The sequence below is a fragment of the Erpetoichthys calabaricus genome, chromosome 7 (genome assembly GCF_900747795.2).
Source record: "Erpetoichthys calabaricus chromosome 7, fErpCal1.3, whole genome shotgun sequence".
In the NCBI taxonomy this organism is placed as follows: domain Eukaryota; kingdom Metazoa; phylum Chordata; class Cladistia; order Polypteriformes; family Polypteridae; genus Erpetoichthys; species Erpetoichthys calabaricus.
In genome coordinates this window covers 7,938,803-7,964,197 of record NC_041400.2, presented here as the reverse complement: position 1 = coordinate 7,964,197, position 25,395 = coordinate 7,938,803, and the positions used below count along the sequence as shown (strand labels likewise).

Below are 25,395 nucleotides of genomic sequence, written 5' to 3'. Positions count from 1 at the left end.
GCCGTGGTGGTACCTGTCGTCCCTGTCACTGCACGTCTGACTTAATTCACTTGTAACTTTAACCAGTAGATCACGGGGTCCGGTTTGGTGTGCCTGTCAAGATGATTTCCAGCTTGAGCCACACGGGCGCATCATTCAAGTTAATTCTGCATGGTTCTACCTACTCCGACTTGCATGGCTCCACTAACCAGCTTTCTCTTCTCTTTCCTTCTTCCATAAAGGCTGCCAAACAGATCAAGGATAGGTATGGAATATTTTTCAGTTTTATTTTTCTTTAACGGCTGTCATGTTTTTTTTTTTTTTCTTTTCATTAATTATTTCTATGTCATGTCTTCCCAGCCAAAAAATTGGCTCTGGTTAATTGGTGTTTAGTGCATTTGCATGTAGCAACTGGTAAAGACCCCTCTGTTAAGATTGGAGGTTCATCGGTAAGTAGCCATTACACTATATAGACCACGGGTGTCGAACTCCAGTCCTGGAGGGCCGCAGTGGCTGCAGGTTTTCATTCTAACCATCTTCTTAATTAGTGACCCGTTTTTGCTGCTGATTAACTTCTTTAGCATTCATTTTAATCAACTTGACTCAGACCCCTTAGTATTTTCTTTTTCCTTAATTAGCAGCCAAATAACAATGAGACACAAAACAAGCCACCACATGAGCAGCTCACCTGTGCCCATCACACAATATCTGAAAATAAAGAAAGGTGAAGGTCTCAGTAAGGTTGATCTCTCAGGTCACCAAAATATCTTGACGGCGTTCTTAGAAAAAAACAGAAAATCAACAGTTTTGGAAATGTCTGCTATGGCAGAATGAGAGCAGCAACAGGCCATGGAATTAACTCTTTTAGGGCTAATTTTTTTTTGTTTCGTTTCTCCCAGGGCTGAATATTTTTTCCAAAAACTAACTTTTTTTAAAAAAAAGAACACAAAGCAATTGAAATCAACAAAAAATATTTACTTTTGACAAATGTTACTGTCTTGCATGTTGTATGAGCCTGCATACTCTATGATTTCACGTACATATCACATACATTTTACACAACAAAGTCTGATCTCGCTCAAAGCAGCCAATTTCAGTCATTGCCACGTTGCACTGCTGACCATACATGTTGCTTTGGTGCCTGCTTTTCAATTGTCTGTTGCTGCACTTTCTCACATATATTGTTAGTGTGTACTGTAGAGAAACAAGTCACCCGTTTGCCATCGTGCCATGCCACTGCCACCAAGTTTTCTGCCCGCATGAAAACCGTATTGTCACCTCTTTTCCTCTTCAGCCTGTCAGGCCTGTGTCTCCTGTTCACCCTCACTGTGCCACAAGCTCCAATTCCTCTGCTCTGTAGCTCCATGAACAATTCTGGGCATGTATAAAAATTGTCCGAATGTACACAACGTGACCCAAATGTTCATAACCCTGAAGCAGCTCCAGCACAACCTGACTTGTCAAGGGACAGTTCTCTCTTTGAAAGGAATACTTTCCTGTATATGTAATTACTTTCAGGCAGAAACCAGAGTTTGCTTCTGCCAGTACAAAATCCTTTATGCCATACTTTGTGGGCTTGTCTGGCATATATTTGCAGAAAAAAAGGTGCCCCTTTTATTTTATCATAGATTCATGCACAGACAAATCACAGCCAGGCTGATAAAATTGTTTCTATGTTGGTTCCACAATGCCAGGCAGGGGCTGCACTTTATGCATGGCGTTATAGCCTGGCTCACCCCATGGGATTTGCTTCTGTTTATTACAGAAGTGAATAAAACTTTGCAGCATCACGTACCTATCATCACGCTGCATAACCTGTCCAAAGCCACCAGGGGACAAAGCACGTTTGGACCAATGCTCCCTGAAGTTATATCACCAGTTCTGTCCCATCTCTATTTGTAATGCCATAGCGCGCTTCATCTCGTCTTTTGTTGTGGGTTTCCACTGCGATGCAAGCGTAGCCCGCGATTCAAAAAATTTCTCTGCCTACCTGTTCGTCTCATCTGACAGTCGCTGAAAAGCAGCATCAGGAGAGAGCAGCCTGAAGTAGTCCAGCGGCTGGTAATCTGTCAAGTCCAACAGCAAGCCATGCCATCTTGTGAAGTCCGGTAGCCAGTTCGGCTCCCACGGATCAATGTCTGTGTATTCCACCCACGTGAACCTTGCTGTAGATGCATCGGCTGCGCGAATGCGCTCAGCTGGCAGCGGATCAGCTGGCGCGGCATCGGCTGGTGTCCGATCAGATGATGCCGGCTTCTCACTCTCTTGTTCAATCTCCTGATCACTATCAATAAAATCCAATTCTGAAAAATCAGAGTCTGACTCCGCGATAATGTGCAAAACATCGTCTGCCGAGTGTTTTCTTTTCTGCTCTCGCTTCGCTCCCTTGTGACATGTCGATGCCATCTTGCCTTTGTTTACATTTCACAACTCACGCACACGCAAGGATTAGTTGCCGAGTCAACGAGTCTAGCATTCCTCCAAGCACAGAGGGAATGCCTGCGACGTGACAGTGAGTTTTGTCGCCATTAACAGCTGATTGTCGCCCTCTATCCCTGGATGTCGACTTTTGTCGACATTTGCCCTCAACCCCTCCTGTCGACAAAAGTCAAATTCCGCCCTAAAAGAGCTACATAACGGGCTTAATTAACAGCAAGAATTGGCTTCTCATTAAGAGATAGTGAAACTGGCTGGAGTTTGAAATCCCAATTTAGCTGGTCAGCTGTTGGCTCGTTCAACATCTCGTTTCTGTTTGGCTGTCGTTTAATGAAGAAAGGAATAAATTCAGACAACTGAATCCTTAAAAACAAGTTTATTAAAATGAAGGGAAAATTAGTTAATTAGCAGTGAAAACTGGTCACTGATTAGGAAAAGGGTGAGAATGAAAACCTGCAGCCACTGCGGCCCTCCAGGCCCGGCGTTGGACACCCCTGATATAGACCATTATTCTGGTAAATATGCAATGATTGTCAAATTCCATTTTGGAAAGGGTAATTCACCTATCAGTGGCTCTGTGGACCCCTGAGCTAAGGATGAATTCATTGGCATCGTTTTGAAGATTTCACTGTACTCCGTAAACTATTGTCTGGAGGTCAATAATTCTACACCCAGTAGTTTTATCCCACTTAACATTTATTGCAAATGTTATTATGTTACTCTTAAGACTTGTTATTTTGATACCATGCTCATTGTCTTGTGCATGTGATATGAAAAGAAAATAATATTATACACACGCCGGCCACTTTATTAGGTATACCTGTTCAACCAGGATCCTGAGCGGTTTCGTCGTGTGGTGGGTGCGGCAACACACTGTACCAGTGCATGCTCCCCAACTTGACTTGACTTGACCTGTTCAACTGCTTGTTAATGCAAATATCTAAATGGCAGCAACTCAATACATTTTGGCCTGTAGACATCATCAAGACGACCTGCTGAAGTTCAAACTGAGCATCAGAATGGGGAAGACAGGGGACTGAAGTGACTTGTAATGTGTTGTGGGTGTTGGCATCAGACGGGCTGCTCTGAGTATTTTACAAACTGCTGATCTCCTGGGATTTTCAGGCACAGCCATCTTTAGGGTTTACATCAGTGAGTGGAAAGGTCTTGATGATGCCAAAGGTCAGAGGTGAATGGCCAGACTGGTCTGAGCTGACAGAAAGGCGAGAGGAACTCAAATAAGAACTCGTTACAAGTGAGGTGTGCAGAAGAGCAGCTCTGAACACAGAGCATGTCGAACCTTGAAGCAGGTGGTCTATAGCAGCAGGAGACCACATCAGGTGACACTCCTGTCAGCTAAGAACAGGCAACTGAGGCAACAATTTGCACGGTCTCAGCAAAATTGAACAACAGAAGAGTGGAAAAACGTGGTCTGGTCTGACGAGTCTCAATTTCTGCTGCGACATTCAGATGGTCAGGTCAGAATTTGCCATCAACAACATGAAAGCATGGATCCATCCTGCCTTATATCAGCAGTTCAGACTGGTGGTGGTGATGTAATGGTGTCTGTGATATTTTCTTAGCACACTTTGAGCCCCTTAGTACCAACTGAGCATTGTTTAAATGCCACAGCCCACCTTGCTGACCATGTCCATCCCTTTTTGACCGCAGTGTACTGATCTTCTGATGGCTCCTTCTTGCAGGATAATGCGCCATGTCAGAAAGCTCAGATCATCTCAGACTGGTTTCTTGAACATGACAATGAGGTCACTGGACTCAAATGGGCTTCACAGTCAGCAGATCTCAATCCAGTAGACCACCTATGGGATGTGGTAGAATGGGAGATTTGCATTATGGATGTGCAGCCGACAAACCCGCAGCAACTGCGTGATGCTGTCATGTCAAGATGGACCAAAACTCCCTCTGAACACACAGCTCGTCGAACCTTAAAGCAGGTGGGCTACAGCAGCAGGAGACCACATCAGGTGACACTCCTGTCAGCTAAGAACAGGCAACTGAGGCAACAATCCGCACGGGCTCAGCAAAATTGAACAACAGAAGAGTGGAAAAACATGGCCTGGTGTGACGAGTCTCAATTTCTGCTGCGACATTCAGATGGTCAGGTCAGAATTTGCCATCAACAACATGAAAGCATGGATCCATCCTGCCTTATATCAGCAGTTCAGACTGGTGGTGGTGATGTAATGGTGTCTGTGATATTTTCTTAGCACACTTTGAGCCCCTTAGTACCAACTGAGCATTGTTTAAATGCCACAGCCCACCTTGCTGACCATGTCCATCCCTTTTTGACCGCAGTGTACTGATCTTCTGATGGCTCCTTCCTGCAGGATAATGCGCCATGTCAGAAAGCTCAGATCATCTCAGACTGGTTTCTTGAACATGACAATGAGGTCACTGGACTCAAATGGCCTCCACAGTCAGCAGATCTCAATCCAGTAGACCACCTATGGGATGTGGTAGAACAGGAGATTTGCATCATGGATGTGCAGCCGACAAACCTACAGCAACTGTGTGATGCTGTCATGTCAAGATGGACCAAAACTCCCTGAGGAATGTTTCCAGTAGCTTCTATGACACAAAGAATTATGGCAGTTCTGAAGGCAAAACTAGCAAGGTGTACCTAATAAAGTGGCCGGTGAGTGTAACGTGCACACAGCAAAGGCCGTTGACTGAGCGTTTCTTGTGTGAAATCGTTGGCAGTTCCACTTTGTAGATTTTGTTTTCAATTATATGGATGTCCCACACTTTGATTTACTCGCTAGGCCAACAGTTTGGGAATTTTTGTGGACTCGGCCAGCTAGTGGTATAGAATAAGCAGACAAGACCATGCGTTAGAAAGCATGAAACATACTGTGCCAGTGGGGGATAATGAAGGCATGAAGTCTTCTACACGCTGGCTGTCAACACTAGAAATTGTTTGGTTTCTTGATGAGTGAAGCTTCTTTAGAGATAAGCAGAGTTTTTGGTGTTTTGCTTTTCCATCATGAAATAAATGGCTCCTAAACTTTGGACATTTATTGTTTCCATCCATCCAATGTCTTACTGCTTATCTGACACAGGGCTGTGGGATGAGCAGCTTAAGCAACCAGACATTCCTTTTCCCCTCCAGAGGGATACCTAGGTGTTCCCATGCCATTTGTGTCCTGTGTCTGCCCTCGAGGTCTCCTTCCAGGTGCCCATGGAGGCTTCCTAATCCAATGCCTGAATCAACTTCAACTGGCTCTTTTCAAGGCAGAGTCTACTTTGAGCTCCTCCCGAAATGTTTGTGCTCCTCACCCAATCTCTAAAGCTTGAGTCCAGACACCCTACGAAGTGAGCTCATATCTGCCGTCTTGCCACTACCCTAAATTCCTGACCATTGGTGCCAATAGGTGCCCAGATTGACCGGTGAAATCGAGAGTTTCACTTTTCGGCTGAGCTCTCTCTTCACCATGACCGACCGATTCGATGTCCACATGACCGCAAACGCCACTCTGATCTGCCCGTTGATCGATCTCCTACGCCCTTCTTCCTCCATTTGTGAACAAGACCCCCGAGCTGCTTAAACTCCTACTGCATCTATTTATTGTAAAAAATGAGATGTTTGCACAATGTGTTCTGTTAGGGTTAGGGTCATATTTGGTCTTTTCCAAAGCCAGAACAGTTAGACGTTGTCCAACGCCACCGCCCAACAGCTGTCAGAATTCTAAAGCACTGCTTTTACTTTCAGGGTGACGATGGCTCCAGCATTTCGCTTGTCAGTGAAGCCCAAGGCCAGCGACAACATGACTCACCTGATGGTCGACTTTTCTCAGGAGAGGCAAATGCTGCAGTCCCTGAAGTTTCTGCCAGGTACAATTGAATCTGTGATGAATGTGTGGAAAGAGTTTGAAGTGAATGTGTTCTTTGAAAGACCGTCAGCACTCTTTACAGCCTGGGGGTGTCAGCTGCTGGAGAGCTCATTGATGGCCACTTTTGTTCTTAGCCATTCTTCGGAGCTTTTTGCTGTGTGTTTTGGCTTGTTAACCTGTTGGAGGCTCCTTGACCTGCGACTGAGGCAGCATACCCTAATGCTGGGCAGTGCATTTCACTCCAGAACATCTAGAAAGTCTTGAGGTTTCATTGTTCTCTGCACAACCTCCTTCATGTTTCATATCAGGTCTGGTGGTCTTTTCTTCAAAATCTTCATTTTTTACGTCTGTGGATAAAGAACTAATGTGACTTGCCAAATCTGCCCAATGGACCTTCTCCCAGAAGAACGGTGGCTTCTTTAGAAAATTCTAGCCTGGCTTTTTTATGTTTTTTTCTTGCAATAGTAGAGTCCTTCTGGGTCTTCTTCCACTGAGCGTACTATCACTCAAAAAGCAAGGGATGGCGCCGTTACAAACATTAATACTGTTTGTACAAATCCCCTACCAAATGGCATGTAACAGAGATATATTCACTGCATTTGTGATTCAAAAAGATGGCCCATCACAAGGATTTGTTGTAACACATTTTATTTCTGCAATATGTTTGTGGTGCGCCATCTGTTAGAATGATAAATGCAATGCATTGTATCATACAAACATTAATACTGCTTGTACAAATCCCCTACCAAATGGCATATAACAGAGATATATTCACTGCATTTGTGATTCAAAAAGATGGTCCATCACAAGGATTTCTGTAACACATTTTATTTCTGCAATATGTTTGTGGTGCGCCATCTGTTAGAATGATAAATGCAATGCATTGTATCATACAAACATTAATACTGCTTGTACAAATCCCCTACCAAATGGCATATAACAGAGATATATTCACTGCATTTGTGATTCAAAAAGATGGCCCATCACAAGGATTTCTGTAACACATTTTATTTCTGCAATATGTTTGTGGTGCGCCATCTGTTAGAATGATAAATGCAATGCATTGTATCATACAAACATTAATACTGCTTGTACAAATCCCCTACCAAATGGCATATAACAGAGATATATTCACTGCATTTGTGATTCAAAAAGATGGCCCATCACAAGGATTTGTTGTAACACATTTTATTTCTGCAATATGTTTGTGGTGCGCCATCTGTTAGAATGATAAATGCAATGCATTGTATCATACAAACATTAATACTGCTTGTACAAATCCCCTACCAAATGGCATATAACAGAGATATATTCACTGCATTTGTGATTCAAAAAGATGGTCCATCACAAGGATTTCTGTAACACATTTTATTTCTGCAATATGTTTGTGGTGCGCCATCTGTTAGAATGATAAATGCAATGCATTGTATCATACAAACATTAATACTGCTTGTACAAATCCCCTACCAAATGGCATATAACAGAGATATATTCACTGCATTTGTGATTCAAAAAGATGGCCCATCACAAGGATTTCTGTAACACATTTTATTTCTGCAATATGTTTGTGGTGCGCCATCTGTTAGAATGATAAATGCAATGCATTGTATCATACAAACATTAATACTGCTTGTACAAATCCCCTACCGAATGGCATATAACAGAGATATATTCACTGCATTTGTGATTCAAAAAGATGGCCCATCACAAGGATTTGTTGTAACACATTTTATTTCTGCAATATGTTTGTGGTGCGCCATCTGTTAGAATGATAAATGCAATGCATTGTATCATACAAACATTAATACTGCTTGTACAAATCCCCTACCAAATGGCATATAACAGAGATATATTCACTGCATTTGTGATTCAAAAAGATGGCCCATCACAAGCATTTGTTGTAACACATTTTATTTCTGTAATATGTTTGTGGTGCGCCATCTGTTAGAGTGATAAATGCAATGCATTGTATCACTACATGCATTGCAAAATATTTTCCAATAGATGGTGCACTGTAAATGTTAATCCTGAGGCATACATTGATTACTTAGATTTCTTAATGTGTGTACAGATCCCCTAACCCCGAAACAGACAGGTAGGCAGGACACTGGTTTAGTATATAACACACAATTTATTGATCCAATCCAGCACACAATGCTCACAAAGCCCAGCACAGTCCCTTTTTCCACCATTCCTTCCTCCTCCACTCCCACTCAGGCTTTGTCCTCTTCCTCTCGACTCTGGCCTTCTACTTCTGGCAACTGGCCCCTTTTTATAGGGCACCCAGAAAGACTCCAGCTGTCCAACGAGCTTCTTCCAGTGTGGCAGAAGTGCAACCAAATAGGGCCCTGAAAACATCAATGTGCCCTTGTGGTGGTGATCATGGGCCCCAGCAGGGTTGAATTTCCATGCTTATGACCCCTTGGCCCCATTGGAAACCAAGGGGGCTGCCCTCTGTCCTACCCTGGAAATGCTCTCTTCCCCGGTCCTTCCATAATCAGGGCGTCCCAGCTGGGTGAGGGCCCTGGTCATCCACTACCACAGTGGGTAGCACAGCTAGTGCTCCGACTTTACTTTCCTTATCTTTCCCTGCAGGAGGTGGTCTCCAGCCTGTAAGACTTATATCAAGGTAACTGATACACACACATTGAAAGAAATAGATTAATACAGTTTTTTGATAAACACAAGGATTATAGAAATATGATAACCGCATAAATATCGACAAAAGAGACAGGATGAGACAGACCGGACCTGTAACACCGGAGAAGCTGGCTGATTATGAGCCTTTACAGTTCTAATTCATTTTGGCACAGATAAACAGTTTTACAATACCAAACGTCACTTTTGATCAGAACTTCCTTTATATCTTTGTATACTGTAAACTGTATCTCAATGCCGGATTAATCCTCTAATCCCATGGAAAGTAGTTTCAAAGTAGATTTTTTTTATATATTTAGCTCAGTAAAGGTCACAGCAAATAGCAATCCAGTGATAAACGTACAGTGCACAAGCCAAGAGGCGTTAGCTCAGAGCGAACCGTGTTAGGCCGCTCTGCTAAAACGGGCAAAATCTACTCGACAGGGAGAAGGTCTCAGGGAAACTCAAAGTGACGGGCTTGAAGGCCCACTCATGCAAACTGCGCTGGCTGTGGAGCGTGAAGGACGTGTCTTCAGGATATTTTATGTTTGTGTGTGTGTGTGTGTGTGTGTGACTCATGTGTGTCCTACTTCTGAAGGGTTATCTATCTATCTATCTATCTATCTATCTATCTATCTATCTATCTATCTATCTATCTATCTATCTATCTATCTACAGTGCATCCGGAAAGTATTCACAGCGCATCACTTTTTCCACATTTTGTTATGTTACAGCCTTATTCCAAAATGGATTAAATTCTTTTTTTTCCTCAGAATTCTACACACAACACCCCATAATGACAACGTGAAAAAAGTTTACTTGAGATTTTTGCAAATTTATTAAAAATAAAAAAATTGAGAAAGCACATGTCCATAAGTATTCACAGCCTTTGCCATGAAGCTCAAAATTGAGCTCCGGTGCATCCTGTTTCCCCTGATCATCCTTGAGATGTTTCTGCAGCTTCATTGGAGTCCACCTGTGGTAAATTCAGTTGACTGGACATGATTTGGAAAGGCACACACCTGTCTATAGAAGGTCCCACAGTTGACAGTTCATGTCAGAGCACAAACCAAGCATGAAGTCAAAGGAATTGTCTGTAGACCTCCGAGACAGGATTGTCTCGAGGCACAAACCTGGGGAAGGTTACAGAAAAATGTCTGCTGCTTTGAAGGTCCCAATGAGCACAGTGGCCTCCATCATCCATAAGTGGAAGAAGTTCGAAACCACCAGGACTCTTCCTAGAGCTGGCCGGCCATCTAAACTGAGCAATCGGGGGAGAAGGGCCTTAGTCAGGGAGGTGACCAAGAACCCGATGGTCACTCTGTCAGAGCTCCAGAGGTCCTCTGTGGAGAGAGGAGAACCTTCCAGAAGGACATCCATCTGTGCAGCAATCCACAATCAGGCCTTTATGGTAGAGTGGCCAGATGGAAGCCACTCCTTAGTAAAAGGCACATGGCAGCCCGCCTGGAGTTTGCCAACAGGCACCTGAAGGACTCTCAGACCATGAGAAAGAAAATTCTCTGGTCTGATGAGACAAAGATTGAACTCTTTGGTGTGAATGCCAGGCGTCACGTTTGGAGGAAACCAGGCACCGCTCATCACCAGGCCAATACCATCCCTACAGTGAAGCATGGTGGTGGCAGCATCATGCTTTGGGGATGTTTTTCAGCTGCAGGGACTGGGAAACTAGTCAGGATAAAGGGAAAGATGACTGTAGCAATGTGCAGAGACATCCTGGATGAAAACCTGCTCCAGAGCGCTCTTGACCTCAGACTGGGGTGACGGTTCATCTTTCAGCAGGACAACGACCCTAAGCACACAGCCAGGATATCAAAGGAGTGGCTTCAGGACAACTCTGTGAATGTCCTTGAGTGGCCCAGCCAGAGCCCAGACTTGAATCCGATTGAACATCTCTGGAGAGATCTTAAAATGGCTGTGCACCGATGCTTCCCATCCAACCTGATGGAGCTTGAGAGGTGCTGCAAAGAGGAATGGGCGAAACTGGCGAAGGATAGGTGTGCCAAGCTTGTGGCATCATATTCAACAAGACTTGAGGCTGTAATTGCTGCCAAAGGTGCATCGACAAAGTATTGAGCAAAGGCTGTGAATACTTATGGACATGGGATTTCTCAGTTTTTTTATTTTTAATAAATTTGCAAAAATCTCAAGTAAACTTTTTTCACGTTGTCATTATGGGGTGTTGTGTGTAGAATTCTGATGAAAAAATTGAATTTAATCCATTTTGGAATAAGGCTGTAACAAAATGTGGAAAAAGTGATGCGCTGTGAATACTTTCCGGATGCACTCTATCTATCTATCTATCTATCTATCCATCCATTTTCCAACCCGCTGAATCCGAACACCGGGTCACGGGGGTCTGCTGGAGCCAATCCCAGCCAACACAGGGCACAAGGCAGGGAACCAATCCAGGGCAGGGTGCCAACCCACCGCAGGACACACACAAACACACCCACACACCAAGCACACACTAAGGCCAATGTAGAATCGCCAATCCACCTAACCTGCATGTCTTTGGACTGTGGGAGGAAACCAGAGCGCCCGGAGGAAACCCATGCAGACACGGGGAGAACATGCAAACTCCACGCAGGGAGGACCTGGGAAGCGAACCCGGGTCCCCAGGTCTCCCAACTGCGAGGCAGCAGCGCTACCCACTGCGCCACCGTGCCGCCCCATCTATCTATCTATCTACAGTATATGTATGTAATTTTTTTCATTTAATAGGAAGTCCTTTTTTGTGGAACCTGGTTGAGCTTCACCATTTGCAGTTTTGCACCGTATGGTCCATTGTAACTCCACCAATGGAAAATGTCTGTGGTGCCCCCCTTCCCGTAATGCCCTAAGCATGTTCTTATTTTGCTTAATGGCTAATCTAGCCCTGACTGGAAGGTGTTGTGAAAAAGAGGAGGACGATATATTTTGATGACATTACGAAAAATCCCCTCCATTCTCTCCAGGAGGTGCTCTCTTTGAGCACATTTAGCCACAAGCTAATTCCTCCATGATGGGCTAAGAAGCACCTCTGGGGGTCTTTTCAGCCTGCTGTCATCAAGCAATTGACTGCTTCCTTCAGACATTCCAGACTAAGTGCTTCAACTCTTTTAACTTCTTTTTGGATTGATTGATTGATTGATTTATTGATTGATTGATTGATTGGTTGTATTATTTGTCCTGTAAGTCTGTATCTTTGCTTTTTAAGTTTCTGCTGCTGTTTGCATCCAAAATTTCCAATTGGGATTAATAAAGTTTATCTAATCTAGGGAATCCATTCCCGAGCTCCCGATTACCGGTAGCCCAGGATTGCTGGACATTGAAACTGCTGTAATTCCCGGGAAAACGGGAACGGCCAAGCTCACATATATAGCGTGTAAAAGTGTAAAAATCGATCAAGAAATAACAGAGTTATAGCTGAAAATAATTAAGGTGGTGCCATTGCTTCAGCTTGCACTTCATCAGACAACAACTTTGAACAGCAACTTAAAATTGCAATCTGTCAGTCTGTTGCATCCGCATTATCTGTGCCAAGAAACTTGCCATCAAAGAATGATGACAAGAAACTGGATGCATCAGTTAAAGCTGAAATGGCGGTGTTTCAGTGCAACGGCAAGCGCGGGTGTTGTTTAGAACAAGTGTATCAGTATCTGATGATTGTGCTGCCTACTTCAGTGGAGGCACAGCGTGCTTTCTTAGCGGCTGACGTACTTCTGCATGAAGGTGCGTTCTTGGACAACTGCACGCTGGACACGTTAATAATAATAAATTACATTTATATAGCTCTTTTCTCAGTACTCAAAGCGCTATCCACACAGGGAGGAATCAGGAAGCAAACCCACAATCTTCCACAGTCTCCTTACTGCAAAGCAGCAGCACTACCACTGCACCACCTGTGATAGATAGATAGATAGATAGATAGATAGATAGATAGATAGATAGATAGATAGATAGATAGATAGATAGATAGATAGATAGATAGATAGATAGATAGATACGAATGAAAGGCACTATATAATTAATAGATATATAATAATTCATTACATTTATATAACACTTTTCTCAGTACTCAAAGCACTATCCACACAGGGAGGAACCAGGAAGCGAACCCACAATCTTCCACAGTCTCCTTACTGCAAAGCAGCAGCACTACCACTGCACCACCTGTGAGGACGTTGTGCTTTCTATGTTCTTATTACTGCAACTAAAGATACGTGTACTTCTATGACAACATGAACTGCTTATAGATAAGGTTAGTCTTTTATTTGTTTCAATGTAAGTAAGTGTCGGTCGTTCTAAAACCGTTCACATGTGAGATGCCTGGGATTCCCGAATTCCCGGGAATGGATAAACCCGTCCGGGAATGGATTCCCTAATCTAATCTAATCTAATCACTGAGTATAATACATCGTATTAAAATACATTTACGTCTTTTTGCATTATTTATGTACATATTCTTAAAATAGCTTCTTGATAAGAGAAATCATGGACAGTCTGATGCAGATTTAAGTACATGGGGTAGCTGCTATCTTGAGTTTACCTTCTAGTTGGACCACCAGGAAGCAATTTATGACAAATTTTCTTTATGATTTTCCACACTGGTGGAATCAAAATGGATTTCATTCTTCTCTCAGGTCAACATTTAAGTACATTTTGTTTTTTACGTATTTCACAACAAACCCTGCAACTAAGTGTCATTTTTTTAGATGGGTCTTTAGTGACCCCTCATATATAAATATGTGGCTTTGCTTGTCCCTCTGCTAGTCTGTCCTTCTGACCTGCAGTGCAGATGTTATTCTGTGGATGGTATTGCAGTAACCCTGAAGCAGATACCAACTTATTTGTGCCAATGTTTAAAATAGAGAAGAGAAAGCTGATCTCTTGAACATATCCCACCATTTCCTCAGGGAACAGAAGTCCAGTGTGCTGCCCGCAGCTGTGAGCTGAATAAAGCTGGGAGCGTCAGTATTCCTTCCGTTAATAAAGACAGCAACATTTACATTTATTTCTGTAGCACCGATTAGATTTCATACAGAATGTGCAGTCCAAAGTGCTTTACAAAGAGTTAAACAAACAAATTACAATTTCAAAGAACAAAATAATCAATGCAAACATACAAAAAAATAAAGATATTAATAAATAAATACAACACAGTTAAATAAACCTACTACCGTATATACTCATGTTTAAGTTCTCCCAAAAGATAAGTCAGGAGTTGATTTTACAGTATAACTTCTGGTACTTTATAATGTCGGTCATACAAGTAAAATGCAGAAAACTCCCGCTTTTGGTCCAAGAGATTATGATCTGCTAACACCAACCTGAGAGAGGAACCACGGAGCACACGGCCTTATATTTCTATTTATTATGCCTATGTGACCACACGGTAAGACCCGGACTACACAGAGGTGACGTTTGCACTGTTTTGTGTTTTTTGTATCTCACACCCTCATACCCCTTTATCGTAAGAGCATCCCTTATCCATGATGGAGCATTCGATCAGAAGAAAATATGAATCTGGTTTTAAATTAAACATCATTGAAGTAGCAAAAGAAATTGGTAACTGCGCTGCGGCAACAAAATTTGATGCGTCTGAGAAACTGATGAGCGAGACTGGAGGAGGCAAGATGATGTAAAAAAAATAAAATGATTAAGTGTTGTATTTTTAAATGGGTGTATAAGTCGGGGTCTGATTTTTATGATCGATTTTTCGGGTTTCAAGACCCGACTTGAGAATATACGGTATACAGTAATCCCTCGCTACTTTGCGGTTCACTTTTCGTGGATTCACGACTTCGCAGATTTTATATGTAAGCATATCTAAATATATAACGCGGATTTTTCGCTGCTTCGCGGGTTTCTGCGGACAATGGGTCTTTTTACTTCTGGTATTTGCTTTCTCAGTTGGTTTGCCCAGTTGATTTCATACAAGAGATGCTATTGGCGGATGGCTGAGAAGCTACGCAATCAGAGCACGCAGTTAAGTTCCTGTGTGCTGCTGATTGGCTCAGCAACGGAGTACTGCATTAACCAGGAAGTCTCATCTCACTCATCCAGCATTAGCGTGCTCTTGCTACTGCATTCAGGGGATTATCACCTTCATCGTCATCATTTTTACTGCGCAGCATATTCATCACCATCATCACGTCATATATAGCTACGTGTACTTCGCTATACAGTAAACTTATCTACCGATTTCATATTGCTTAGCAGTTGTCCCTGTTAGTAATAGAGTAAAGGGTGGGTTGTAAACAATACAGGGAGGGTTTAAAAACGTCCAAATACATGTTAAATAATTAAATAAATATGGTGTCCCTACTTCGCGGAAATTCAGTTATCGCGGTCGGCCTTGGAACCTATCTCCCGCGATAAGTGAGGGATTACTGTATGTGAAATCTCCTGTCCTGGAAAGCAAAAAGCAAGTCTACGATACGTGATCTTCTCAGAAGACATTTTAAAGACCCGCGAGACCAAAGACACGCCCTACTTACAATCTATCAAATAGGACAATAGGCAGCAAAACATTCAGTCTTGTGAAGGATTTGAGCACACACAGATCCAGGGCTCTCAGTGCATATAAAGCGTATAAGGACAGTACGTTATAAATGAAATGTCGACATCTAAGTGAAGAAGAAAGCAGCGTGGAGAAAAGAGACTCAAATGTGTTGGACAGAAAAAAAAGGAAGTGAAAAAATGCACCTTGAGAATAGTAAGAGAATCTGGGAAGCTGGCTTTACAGGAATGCACTCAAGAGAGGGAGCGTCCATGCGGAGACATTAGCAAAGGCATATGAGGCATGCTGAGAGTTTCCTCTTCAAAGATGGAAAATATAAAACCAGAAAGGAGGAAAGATTGGTGCATTGAAAATAAGCAGTGGCGTAGCTAGGATGGGGCGGCACATTTTTGGGGGCAACATTATTGGCCAAAAGGCTCAGTACAATAAGTGTGTAAGCAGCAGGGTTAGGAAAGATATCACTCATGAATGAAAAAAGTAAAATTCTCTGATTTTCATCCACAAATGCTTCAAAAATCATTATCGTGATGGTATCAGACACAGCAGTTGAAATTTATGATGCAGTAACAAAAACAATCATTAACATTACACCGATAATAATTTCTACGAAGATAAACAACTAATTTACAATTTATGATTTTGTTTGGTTATCAATCCGAATGCGTTCTTGCTCTGTGTATAAAACATCCCCACCTATCACTTGTACTCTACACTGGTTCTAGTTTTTGCAGTGTAATTATATTAAACTAATAATCAGAACATGCCTTATCAGTGCGTCTATACGATATTCTTGTCTAGTTGATGCTTATAAATAATTATATGCATAAATAAATATCGGTGGCGCAGTGGGTAGCGCTGTTGCCTCGCAGCTGGGAGACCTGGGGACCTGGGTTTGCTTCCCAGGTCCTCCCTGCGTGGAGTCTGCATGTTCTGTAAATGTCACATTTTTGAATGGGTGTATAAGTCGGGGTCTGATTTTATGATCAACTTATACGCTGAGTATGTACGGTATATTATTATAGTATTATAAATATAAATATAAAGTAGGGTGGCACAGTGGTAGCGTTGCTGCCTCCCTGCACAGAGTTTGCATGTTCTCCCTGTGTCTGCGTGGGTTTCCTCCCACAGTCCAAAGACATGCAGGTTAGGTGGATTGGCGATTCTAAATTGGCCCTAGTGTGTGCTTGGTGTGTTTGTGTGTGCCCTGCAGTGGGTTGGCACCCTGCCCGGGATTGGTTCCTGCCTTGGGCCCTGTGTTGGCTGGGATTGGCTCCAGCAGACCCCTGTGACCCTGTGTTCGGATTCAGCAGGTTGGATAATGGATGGATGGATGAATAAATATCTATGTATGAATAAATCTATGCAAAATTTATTTGAATTTTTCTCTATGCGTCATTTTAATTTTCTATTTAAAGTGTTCAAATAAATAGTGCAGTGCTTCACAGATCTTTAAATAAATAATCCAATAAAACAGTTGTAAGGTGGAGGTTAAAAAAAAAACAATAAATAAATCCTTTAAAAACGAGTTTAAAATAACGTCTGGAAGCTGTCCTTTTTAAAATCAGCCCGGTGCCTTTCTACTGGTGACTCCCCTGCTTCTCCCATCCAGGCTATGCACCAGGGGAACCACCCAACCTGCAGCTGACCTTCATTCTACCTTCTGATCTGGAGGCTTTCTGATCCCTGGCTTCGGTTCAGCACTCTCCAGACCGAGACTTGGGTTCCCCAACTCACGCTCACGGAATCCACCTCCCAAGCCTCCCGACTCCCGCTGTCTTCTGCAGCAAGCCATCCTTCTTCCGGTCACTCCCGCTCCTCACAGTGCTAAGCGGGAGCGACCACTACCAACTGCCCTAGGTGTCGGCCAAACACCCCGCTAGGGCTCACTGTCCAGCTGCCTGCTCTCGCACCGGCTATCCTCTCCCTGCTTCCTGCCTTCTTCTCCAGCAACCTCCGTTTGTCTTTCCTTCTCTCTTTCTTCATTTTTTTCCCTACTAGCCACTTCGCGCTTCTAGAGGGTGTCCCAAAATTCATGCAAGAAGTAATTTTGATAGAGAACACAGGTTTTTAATTAAAAATTCTAAATTTTTAATTGATTCATAAAGTATACAGCAGGGGTAGGCAACGTCGGTCCTGGAGTGCCACAGTATGTGCAGGTTTTTGTTCCAACCCAGTTCCTTAACGAGAACTCAATTATTGCTGATGAAGCACATATTGCTTAAGTGACATTTTAATGCTTCATTTTAGTGGTCTCGCTTGTTAAAGTTCTCCAACCTTAATTGCTTATTTCAATCTTAAACTGCTGCATTCAGTGTTTTAATTGCTCCTTATTAGCAATAAGATGTAAAACAGGGGTAGGCAATGTCGGTCCTGGTGAGCCGCAGTGGCTACAGGTTTTCATTCAACCCAATTGCTTAATTAGAAACCAATCGTTGCCAATCTCAGACCTTATTTAATTTTATGGCTTGTTAGTCTGTGCAATGTAAGGCTTTTATATCGTAGATTTTTTTTCCTTTCCAAGGATATCATCCAAATGATTTGAAGCCTAAAACAGATCATTTTCAGTCTGTCACATTTTTCTATTAAGTGTTTTATTAAATCAAACAGTGCATGATGAACACACACAGATGTAATTGGAAAAAAACTAGCTGGAGAACTGCTGGCTGCTTTGTCTTTTACATCTTATTGCTAATAAGGAGCAATTAAAACACTGAATGCAGCAGTTTAAGATTGAAATAAGCAATTAAGGTTGGAGAACCTTAACAAGCGAGACCACTAAAATGAAGCATTAAAATGTCACTTAAGCAATATGTGCTTCATCAGCAATAATTGAGTTCTCGTTAAGGAACTGGGTTGGAACAAAAACCTGCACATACTGTGGCACTCCAGGACCGACGTTGCCTACCCCTGGTATACAGTATAGGGTTATGTATGGAATAGCATATTGGGTGTGGAAAGCATACCCCCGGACACAGACAGACAGACACCAGAATGTCCAAAACACACTTCTTTATTTCTTTTCGCAACACAATGCCTTCCTCCACCAACTCTTTCTTCATTCTCTTTCTTTTCTACTTTCTCTTTCTCACCGCCTCTCCCCTCCTCACAAGCTTTGTCTCCTTCCTCCCATCTCTGGCTCAGCTTCTGGAGGGAAGCGGTCCCTTATGTACTGACCCGGATGAGCTCCAGATGCTCCCCATGACAACACTTCCTGGTGTGGCGGAAGTGTCAAGAGAGCCCCCGGAAGCACTCCGGGTGCCCCTTCCGGCAGCACTTCCTGGTGTGGTGGAAGTGCTGCCATCCAGGACTTCAAGACTGTCTGGGCGCCCCCTGGTGGTGGACACGTCCTCCCGTAGAGATGAGTGTCCCAGCTCCGGTCCAGTGGCCCATAAACAGACCCAGGCGGGTGCCCCCTTGTGGCCCAGGGGAGGTATTGTCCATCACGGGGACCATCCAGGTGTCCCGGCTGGGTAGGGTCCCCATCCTTCTAGGACATGGGTAAATGGCCTCCACGGCTTTGCTGGCACATACGCACTCTTTTGTCGAAATTTTCCATGACTGTTTTGCATAAATGTGGCTGAATTTCGTTGATACAGCGCTCAATTTCCTCCTTCAAGGCGTGGGTGGTCGTGGGCTTGATGGCATAAACCTTAGACTTCAAACAATCACTCGTGGATTTTCTGAATCCCAAATGCAACAATTTTTATGATTAACGAAGCCATCAAGATGAAAATGAACCTCATCGCTGAAGATGATTTTGTTTGAAAAATCAGCATTCACTTGTTGTTGTTCCAAAATCCAATCAACAAACTCTCTTTGCTGTGCGTGATCAGTAGGCTTCAGTTCTTGACTCAATTGAACTTTGTCAGCATGAAGATGCAAATCTTTCGTGAGAATACGCTGTAGAGAGCTTCTGGAAATGTTCAATTCTTGACCACGGTGCCGAATTGATGTTCCTGGACTCTCAGCAACACTCTCACGAACTGCTTCGATGTTTTGTGTTGAACGACTTGTTGAAGGATGGCCAGAGTGTCTAAGGTCACTAATTGATCCCATCTCCCTGAATTTTTTAATTAATCTCTTCACAGTTGATGAAGTTAAATCACTATTCTGACCATATTTTGTACGAAAATTGCGAACTGTAGCTGCCAAACCTTCATTATTTTAAAAATATTGCTCAACAATGAAAACGGTTTGTTCTTTCGTGTAGCGCTCCATTTTTAATAACCCTGAACTGTGTGCTGTCACACTGTCTTTTTTTTTCGTTGGCAACACTTTACCTCACAAATGGCGCCAAATTCAAATCTTGTGTGAATTTTGGGACACCCTAATATTTATCACGGGGACGTGGATCATCTGTGGCAATCAGCAGCTCCTGGGAACAATTACAGATGCAGACGACTCTTCACCTGTGCACTTAAGTGAGAACCGCCCGCATCACAAATTCCCCGGGAACCGCTCGGCCACACACACGCCACGCCCCCTCGCTAAGCCGCGAGTGCAGCGATTATTTATTGTAAAAAGTGGCCTTTTTGACATGAACTGTGGACCCGCTACACCACAAGTGTCTGCAAGGCCTACAGCATTGTGCAGGACCCCCTTACCCTTACACCCCTCACATGGACTTTTCACACTTCTGCCATCCAAGAGAAGATACTGTAGCATCAGAGTCAGATCTGCCAGGCTGTAGGACAGTTTTTAACCCCAAGCTGTCAGACTCCTTAACACCAGGCTGCCCCCTGGGACCTTCCACACGGCCTCAACCACCTCGAAAAACAGAAGTTTTATACATGTGAGCCACTGTCCTGCAAAGATGAGTGTGCAGGTAGAAAAGAACTGAAAATCTCATACTGACCTTTAAGTATTTTGACACTCTTGATATCCTTCTGCTGTGAAACATTCTGACCTGTCATTGTTTACACATCTTCAACAATCATACACTGATAATTTCTGTTTTATCTACAGCACATCCAAAACGTATTCACAGCACATCACTTTTTCCACATTTTGTTATGTTACAGCCTTATTCCAAAATGGATTAAATTCATTTTTCTCCTCAGAATTCTACACACAACACCCCATAATGACAACATGAAAAAAGTTTACTTGAGGTTTTTGCAAAATCATTAAAAATAAAAAAACTGAGAAATCCCATGTCCATAAGTATTCACAGCCTTTGCTCAATACTTTGTCGATGCCCCTTTGGCAGCAATTACAGCCTCAAGTCTTTTTGAATATGATGCCACAAGCTTGGCACACCTATCCTTGGCCAGTTTCGCCCATTCCTCTTTGCAGCACCTCTCAAGCTCCATCAGGTTGGATGGAAGCGTCGGTGCACAGCCATTTTAAGATCTCTCCAGAGATGTTCAAGTCTGGGCTCTGGCTGGGCCACTCAAGGACATTCACAGAGTTGTCCTGAAGCCACTCCTTTAATAAATAATAATAATAATTCATTACATTTATATAGCACTTTTCTCAGTACTCAAAGCACTATCCACACAGGGAGGAACCGGGAAGCGAACCCACAATCTTCCACAGTCTCCTTACTGCAAAGCAGCAGCACTACCACTGCGCCACCTGTGAGGACACTCCTTTGACATCTTGGCTGTGTGCTTAGGGTCGTTGTCCTGCTGAAAGATGAACCGTCGCCACAGTCTGAGGTCAAGAGCGCTCTGGAGCAGGTTTTCATCCAGGATGTCTCTGTACATTGCTGCAGTCATCTTTCCCTTTATCCTGACTAGTCTCCCAGTCCCTGCCGCTGAAAAACATCCCCACAGCATGATGCTGCCACCACCATGCTTCACTGTAGGGATGGTATTGGCCTGGTGATGAGCGGTGCCTGGTCTCCTCCAAATGTGACGCCTGGTTTTCACACCAAAGAGTTCAATCTTTGTCTCATCAGACCAGAGAATTTTCTTTCTCATGGTCTGAGAGTCCTTCAGGTGCCTTTTGGCAAACTCCAGGTGGGCTGCCATGTGCCTTTTACTAAGGAGTGGCTTCCGTCTGGCCACTCTACCATACAGGCCTGATTGGTGGATTGCTGCAGAGATGGTTGTCCTTCTGGAAGATTCTCCTCTCTCCACAGAGGACCTCTGGAGCTCTGACATAGTGACCATCGGGTTCTTGGTCACCTCCCTGACTAAGGCCCTTCTCCCCCGATCGCTCAGTTTAGATGGCCGGCCAGCTCTAGGAAGAGTCCTGGTGGTTTCGAACTTCTTCCACTTATGGATGATGGAGGCCACTGTGCTCATTGGGACCTTCAAAGCAGCAGAATTTTTTCTGTAACCTTCCCCAGATTTGTGCCTTGAGACAATCCTGTCTCGGAGGTCTACAGACAATTCCTTTGACTTCATGCTTGGTTTGTGCTCTGACATGAACTGTCAACTGTGGGACCTTCTATAGACAGGTGTGTGCCTTTCCAAATCATGTCCAGTCAACTGAATTTACCACAAGTGGACTCCAATGAAGCTGCAGAAACATCTCAAGGATGATCAGGGGAAACAGGATGCACCTGAGCTCAATTTTGAGCTTCATGGCAAAGGCTGTGAATACTTATGGACATGGGATTTCTCAGTTTTTTTATTTTTAATAAATTTGCAGAAACCTCAAGTAAACTTTTTTCACGTTGTCATTATGGGGTGTTGTGTGTAGAATTCTGAGGAAAAAAATGAATTTAATCCATTTTGGAATAAGGCTGTAACATAACAAAATGTGGAAAAAGTGATGATGCGCTGTGAATACTTTCAGGATGCACTGTATATCAGGGGTGCCCAATGCGTCAATTGCGATCAACCGGTAGATCGCAAAGATAGTGCAGGTAGATCGCGCTGGCATTAAAAAAAATTTCTTTTAAACGTTAGTCCATCATATATCCTCCCTATGGCATTTGCCATTTGACTGACATACAGGGTGGCCAGTCTGAGATCTCTTTTCTTCTAACACACTGGTCATCCCACACGCACATTCAAACGCACGAGCTACTGCAAAACTATCTAAGTGATCTAGTTAGCCTTCCAATTTATATCGACTAAAGAAAGGATTTAAAAAAAATGTGTTGGTTATGGGCTGGATGTGGAATTGGAAGAGGATTTTTTTTTGTCACAATGTCACAATCAAAGTGCGTTTGTCTGATCTGTCAATCTATCATTGCTATTCCAAAGAAGGAAAATGTGGAAAGGCACTTTCGAACTGTTCATAAAAACTACGAAACTGACTTCCTCCAGAAAAGCGATCTGAGAAAGAGAAAGGAGAGGGAACTAAAATCGCAGTTAATCGGACAGCCGTCATTTTTCACTTGGCTGAATTCAAAAGCAAAGGCAGACACACCGAAGCATTGATACGGGTGAGTCACTCGATCATTAAGCATAAGAAGTCCTTCCAAGATGGAGAGATGATAAAAGAGGCCTTCGTTGAGGCAGATGGCTAGGGAGAAATTCCTGCTGAGATTTAAAGACTCTCCTTGTCATTAAACATGCAGAATACAAGCAACTTAATAACGATCAATGGCCGCTAGACTTGGCATTTTTTTCCCGATCTGACCAACATGTTGAATGAACTTAATTTACAGCTGTAAGGAAAAGAGAAAACCATGGTCAATATGATTAGCTCAGTTAGTGCTTTCAAACGAAAAATGCAACATCTGTCCTCAAAGTTGCAGAGCCTTGATTTGAGGAACATCCAAAACCTCGCATCAGAGCTGGAGACGCAATGGAAGGCATGTGCGCAACTTGACCGCATACGCTACACGGGGCAGATTGAAAATTGCTTGTCAGACTTTGACAGATGGTTTCAAGACTCAGCTTTACTTGAGCCAATCGCTACATTTAAGTGCTATCCTTATAGGGAAGATGTTGAGGGGGACTCACCTGCATCAAAAATTGCAACACTGTCTCACCTAAAAGTCCTCTACAGTGGAGGATGAGATTTTGACACTACAGGATGACATTCAGCTGAAGTCCAGGGCTCATGGACAGTTTTGGAACTCACAGAGGACAAGCACCCAAACATGAGGAAATGTGCTACCTCCATAACTGCAGTATTCTGTTCTAATTATTTATGCGAGTCAGCCTTTTCCCACAGGAAGATTATTAAATCCAAATACTGTAGTGACCATAAATGTATTGTATTGTTATTGTGCCATAAGGGTTATTCAGTTATGCAACAACATATATTTTATGTATAAAGTATACTCAGTATATACTGTATACAGTACTGTGCAAAAGTTTTAGGCAGGTGTGAAAAAATGCTGTAAACAAAGAATGCTTTCAGAAATATAAATAATGATTGTTTATTGTTATCAATTTTCAAAATGCAAAGTGAGCGAACAAAAGAAAAATCTAAATCAAATCAATATTTGGTGTTCCTACCTTTTGCCTTCAAACCAGCATCAATTCTTATAGGTCCACTTGCACAAAGTCAGGGATTTTGTAGGATTCTAGTCAGGTGTCTGATCAACCAATTCTAGCAAACAGGTGCTGATGATCATCAATGTCACACGTAGGTTGAAACACAGTCATTAACTGAAACAGAAACAGCTTCAAACTGGGTGAGGAACAGCCAAACTCTGGTACCAAGGTGAGGTTGTGGAAGACAGTTTCATGTCATGGCGAGATTGAGCACAGCAACAAGACACAAGGTAGTTCTACTGCATCACCAAGGTCTCTCCCAGACAAAGATTTCAAAGCAGACTGGGGTTTCAAGATGTGCTGTTCAAGCTCTTTTGAAGAAGCACAAAGAAACGGGCAACGTTGAGGATCGTAGACGCAGTGGTCGGCCAAGGAAACTTAGTGCAGCAGATGAAAGACACATCAAGCTTATTACCCTTCGAAATCGGAAGATGTTCAGCAGTGCCATCAGCTCAGAACTGGCAGAAACCAGTGGGACCCAGGTACACCCATCTACTGTCTGGAGAAGTCTGGCCAGAAGTGGTCTTCATGGAAGAGTTGCAGCCAAAAAGCCATACCTCCGACGTGGAAACAAGGCCAAGCAACTCAAGTATGCACGAAAACATAGGAACTGGGGTGCAGAAAAATGGCAGCAGGTGCTCTGGACTGACGAGTCAAAATTTGAAATATTTGGCTGTAGCAGAAGGCAGTTTGTTCATCAAAGGGCTGGAGAGCAGTACAATAATGAGTGTCTGCAGGCAACAGTGAAGCATGGTGGAGGTTCCTTGAACGTTTGGGGCTGCATTTCTGCAAATGGAGTTGGAGATTTGGTCAGGATTAATGGTGTTCTCAATGCTGAGAAATACAGGCAGATACTTATCCATCATGCAGTACCATCAGGGAGGCGTATGATTGGCCCCAAATTTATTCTTCAGCAGGACAACGACCCCAAACATACAGCCAAAGTCATTAAGAACTATCTTCAGCATAAAGAACAACAAGAAGACCTGGAAGTGATGGTATGGCCCCCACAGAGCCCTGCTCTCAACATCATCGAGTGTGTCTGGGATTACATGAAGAGACAGAAGGATGTGAGGAAGCCTACATCCACAGAAGATCTGGGGTTAGTTCTCCAAGATGTTTGGAACAACCTACCAGCCGAGTTCCTTCAAAAACTGTGTGCAAGTGTACCTAGAAGAACTGATGCTGTTTTGAAGGCAAAGGGTGGTCACACCAAATATTGATTTGATTTAGATTTCTCTTTTGTTCATTCACTGCATTTTGTTGATTGATGAAAATAAATGATTAACACTTCCATTTTGGAAAGCATTCTTTGCTTACAAGATTTTTTCACACCTGCCTAAAACTTTTGCACAGTACTGTATATATAGCATTTTTAATGTAGGTAGATCATTTCAACCTGGTCATTTTAAAAGTAGCTCGCAAGCCGAAAACAGTGAGGGCACCCCTGATCTATATCTATTATTTATTTATTTATTATATTACATATTTATTGACTATATTTATGTATCTAGGTTGCATAGTACCATACATTGCATCAATCTTGTCTTTGCACAATGTCTTG

General features: G+C 43.0%; 1 protein-coding gene across 4 annotated transcripts in view; it reads left to right on the top strand.

Annotated features, from left to right (window-relative positions):
• fsd1l (fibronectin type III and SPRY domain containing 1-like) overlaps nucleotides 1-25,395 on the top strand; it is a 141,849-nt gene that overhangs the window by 70,119 nt on the left and 46,335 nt on the right. For all 4 annotated transcript variants that reach the window (XM_051929806.1, XM_051929805.1, XM_051929804.1 and 1 more), the window contains exons 5-6: nucleotides 222-244; nucleotides 6,146-6,267. In XM_051929806.1, the coding sequence (XP_051785766.1) occupies nucleotides 222-244; nucleotides 6,146-6,267 (145 nt within the window). The remainder of the gene's footprint in view (nucleotides 1-221; nucleotides 245-6,145; nucleotides 6,268-25,395) is intronic.